This window comes from Cucurbita maxima, unplaced genomic scaffold (assembly GCF_002738345.1).
Source record: "Cucurbita maxima cultivar Rimu unplaced genomic scaffold, Cmax_1.0 Cma_Scf00081, whole genome shotgun sequence".
Taxonomy (NCBI): Eukaryota; Viridiplantae; Streptophyta; class Magnoliopsida; order Cucurbitales; family Cucurbitaceae; genus Cucurbita; species Cucurbita maxima.
The window spans coordinates 439,991-444,221 of NW_019272097.1; the positions used below are offsets into that span (position 1 = coordinate 439,991).

Below are 4,231 nucleotides of genomic sequence, written 5' to 3' on the forward strand. Positions count from 1 at the left end.
TTGTGGATGATATATAACATACGAGAACGATGCATTGGAATTTGGATCTGTGCGCCGTAAAAAAATGTCTTTTACACTTGTTATAGATCCATATATTCAAAATCGTTAATATATTTATACTTACCTTGCAACATAGTCTGCAATAGTTGAAACTTCTGGACAAAGTTTGGATTTTTAATTTGAGTCCAATTGGAGTCGAGAACTCCAAAAGTTTCTGCCGGGCCTGCCTGGCCTTCCCTATAATAATAGCTACCTTGCCAAGTCCATAATGCCCAATCTAAATCTTCTTGTGCAAGATGAGCTGTGAAGCAACTCATGAACCGATTTTCTGCATCGTTAACCTCTCTCTGATCGTACCCATATTCGCTGACAAACAAAGGAAATGGGTTTGGTCCTTCTCTAACAAATTCAGCATGGTCTACAAAGCCATTGATAATATCTGCACAAATATTATTTAGTGGCTGGTTTATAAATTTACTCTCTGCATCTCCACTGAACGAATACAAGTGCACCTCAAAAACCAACTTGTTGTCTAAGGCGCTTGCATTCAAGGGCTTCTCTTTTAAGCATCAAAGATCATTATCAAAATTTAGGCCCGAAACAATCACTAAAACATTTGGGTTAATGTTGTGGATTGTTGTTACTCCTTGAGTAACATAATTTTTCCAATCATTTGCATTTTCATTGGTTCCTCGTATCTCGTTTCGTAGGCTCATTCCAACCACCTAAATGTCATAACAAAAGAATGTTCTTTTGTTAGTGAAAAATTATAGAAGTCTTTAAATGTTTGAGTTTAGTTTCAAGAGTGTGAGAATTTTCCTTAATTTTTACGTACCGTTGGTTTCTTGGAAAAGCGTTGAGCAACTAAGCTAAGACCTTGTAGCCATTCTTGAGGGTCAAAATAGCGGTCTCCAAAAAATCCATTGCCATCGTCAAGGGAGCAACACCATCTTGGCTGACTCATATGGTTGTCGGCAATCACCATTAAACCACTCTCTCCAAGCACATCAACAACAGCTTCATAGGCTTCAGCAATAGTCTTGTTCAACACAAAAGGATTATATTGAGCCAATCCGGCTTTTGCTTGCTCTAAATCGAGAAGGTCAAAATTCTCCTCAACTGTCCTATTTGCATAACGAGTGAACATTTGAGTTGCATACGTGAGTCGTACACAATTAAACCTCAACTTGATTGCCTCATCTGCCAGCTCTTTTAATGGCCTGTGGTTGAGACCTTCTATTAGCATGCTCTGTGTGTGGAAAGGCCAATTCACGCACACAAGCTTCACTCGACACCCTGTTGTCGAATCAACGATCCACCTTCCGTTTGTTGACAACGGTAAAGAATAAACAGAAGGAGGTAAAAACACAAACAATGCTAGAAAAAGAACAACTTGAAAAGTTCTTCCCATTTTTTCTTCTCTTTTATGAATCGGGGTGAGAGAAGCATAGCCCAAAGGTTGCTTATATATCTCATTAATAGGTTGAAATTTGTTCAAAAGATCAAAGATCCATGTAACCGTCAAACTCCTTCCATTTTTCTTAATTCAGTTGCTTTGTTAATAAATTGTGTTTCCACCTTTGATAATTTGTTGAGTAATAAGCAAATTTTTCTAACAAAGCTAGCAACGTTCATACATATCTTGCCCACAGAACCAATATTTTAACATTATGGCCCCTTTTTCTTAAGTAAAACTCGAAGCTTATTCCTGTCTCAAATTAAAAGTTAAAATAGTAGCTAACTACGTTTATGATAAGTTCTTATATAATACCCCCACTACATTTTTTTTGAGTTGGAGACATTTTTCCACCTAATAATTCACAAATGCATAAAATTATTTTAATAATCTAAATTAATAAAAATAAAATAGTTAACCTATCAAATTATTGAAAATATTTTATTTATACACTTTTCATACAATACTATGCATTTATTAATTTATTTATTTAGATTATGGTTGTCCGTCTCCAATTGCATAGTTAAAAAAAGATTTAAACGAGACTAACACTAGCTAATATATATATACATATATATATTCTAGGGGAGAGAGTAGAATATTCTAAACGTTGAATTTTGATGTCGCATATTTAGAAGGTCCAAAGCATATAATAAATAAATTAAGATTGCTTTGTCTTTTTTACCGTAAACAATTCGACGTGTAGTTTGGCTATTCGATGAGTAGTTTGGTAAGAACTTATATTATGAGCCTCGATGCCCTCGCTTGGAAAATGTCACCTTTTGAATTTGATTGTGTGGAAGGAGAAAAAATGAAAGTCTATAATTTTATGTCCCCACTAATAAAAATAAATTGGCCATCTGGCCTTCTTTTTTCAAACAAATTCTCTTCTTTTGAATTGATGGCGGGTTAATGTGAAGTTTAAAAAGTCACGTCGTTAAACTCAGGGAAACTTTTGAAGGGACGACCCATTACACCGAACTGGTTTTGGATTAGTGGATCATTCTAAACTGTTTGATCAAGCTTTTAGGGTCGACCAAAATTGTAACGCGTCATGTCTAGGATAGATCAAGATTTGTAATCCAGATTCGATACCTGATGGCTCTGAATCTTGGACATGAGACGATACAAATTGTATTAGAGCAGTATCTCTCCCAGTAAGATGTGGTTTGAAAACGAACTAATGTGAAAGTTGGTAGGTATGTGACACCCGGGCAAATGAGGGGTACATGAATGAATCGAAACCACTTCCAAACGAGAGGGATCGTGAGCAGATGATAGCTAAGAAATACTTTAGAACATGGATAGTCACTCCATATTCCAATAAGGTTCATTTTCCTTTTCGACAGCACAATTATAAGAACTTCACGGTTAGGTATGTTTTGCTTGGAGCAATTCTATGATGCACGTAACCTGTGGAGAATTTTTCTAGGACGCATGTGAGCAAGGAAAAAAACATGCAGGAAGAACTCGAGTTAGTTCGTGGGAATAGCTTTCACTCTTAGAAACAAAGAGTAGGCAACGTGACCATGTCAAATCCTAGACATGAGTCGTTACAAAGGTTTGGGAGTCACACTCACTCATGGTCAAACAAATTCACTGTCGATCCAACGTACTAATATAGTTACATAAGCAAAGTAAAAAGTAATATAATCCAAAAAATTTATAAACAACCTACGTACCATAATTAAAAATTTTAATACTACTCGTAATTTCAACACTACGAACCTAATAGCCATTTGGTTTTAAATTCCTCCCATAATTCTTCATTAATCATAAATTTTTACATGCTTATCACAACCTTCCCTTTTAGTCATTTGGGTTTTAGTATTGAAAGTAGATGAGCAGTTCATTTTTACCTCAAACCTTTTCTTGATGAAACCAACTATTTTGACCCTTCCTGGCATTTTCGTGTGCCTACTGATATTCAAACCTCCCGACTTCAAATCCTCCATCAAACTCAGACCCTCATCCATTTCCTCCGCCTCGATCTCCACCGTCACATTCGTCGCCATCGTGTCCTTTGCCTTCGTCAATCCGCCGGCGTCTCCCCCTCTCCAATCACCTCGCCGTGGTAGTAAATCACCGTCGTGGCTTTTGAGTATTTGAGCGATGCGACATTAGGATTCCGCACGAAGAAACTAGCCACAACGAGTATGCCACCGTCTCAGAAGGAAGAATGGTGAGTTTTAAATGATTATTAAGATAATTAGATGAAAGTTTTGGTGTTATGGATCACTCATGGACTAAAGATAGTACCCCCAACACTTAAACAAATGCTTCCACTTAATCGAGAGAGTGAATCAAGGTTAATTGGTTGCTTCTCAATCTAACCCTCCATTATAACAAATCAAACATTTATATATTTCTTTAGTTAGATTTTGAAACTAAAGCTCGTTTCTTGCGGATCCAAATTCTAAAGCACCAATACCATACATAATGCTACATCCCGTATCAGGGCAATGTGTCAAATCCGAGGATAAAGGAGAAGTTTAACTCGGCGATTGTGCCACTCCGAACCAATGGAACCATAGTGCAGATGCAAGTCCGATGAAGTTGTTGTCCTACGGGCAGCGTTTGAAATCCGTCGGAGATGGAAAAGCACCGGTGGTATCCGAGGAATGCTCTTGTGATGGAAGCAATTGGACGGTGGCTTCGAAAGCAAAATTTTAGACGGAAATTTTGTAGGGAGTGGCACATATTTAGTTGGCCACTCTCCACCCATATTTATAATAATTTATATTTTAAATAGGGGATTTGTTGACAATAAATAAC

General features: G+C 37.0%; 1 protein-coding gene across 1 annotated transcript; it reads right to left on the reverse strand.

The window, feature by feature from the left end:
* Positions 1 to 237: 237 nt before the first annotated feature.
* On the reverse strand, positions 238 to 3,471 carry LOC111472642 (endoglucanase-like). Its single transcript, XM_023118252.1, has 3 exons — positions 3,316 to 3,471; positions 836 to 1,249; positions 238 to 725 (listed from the first exon to the last, which is right to left on the reverse strand). Exons 1-3 carry the CDS (start codon positions 3,469 to 3,471, stop codon positions 570 to 572), a joined length of 726 nt encoding a protein of 241 aa, XP_022974020.1. The 3' UTR covers positions 238 to 569.
* Positions 3,472 to 4,231: the final 760 nt, after the last annotated feature.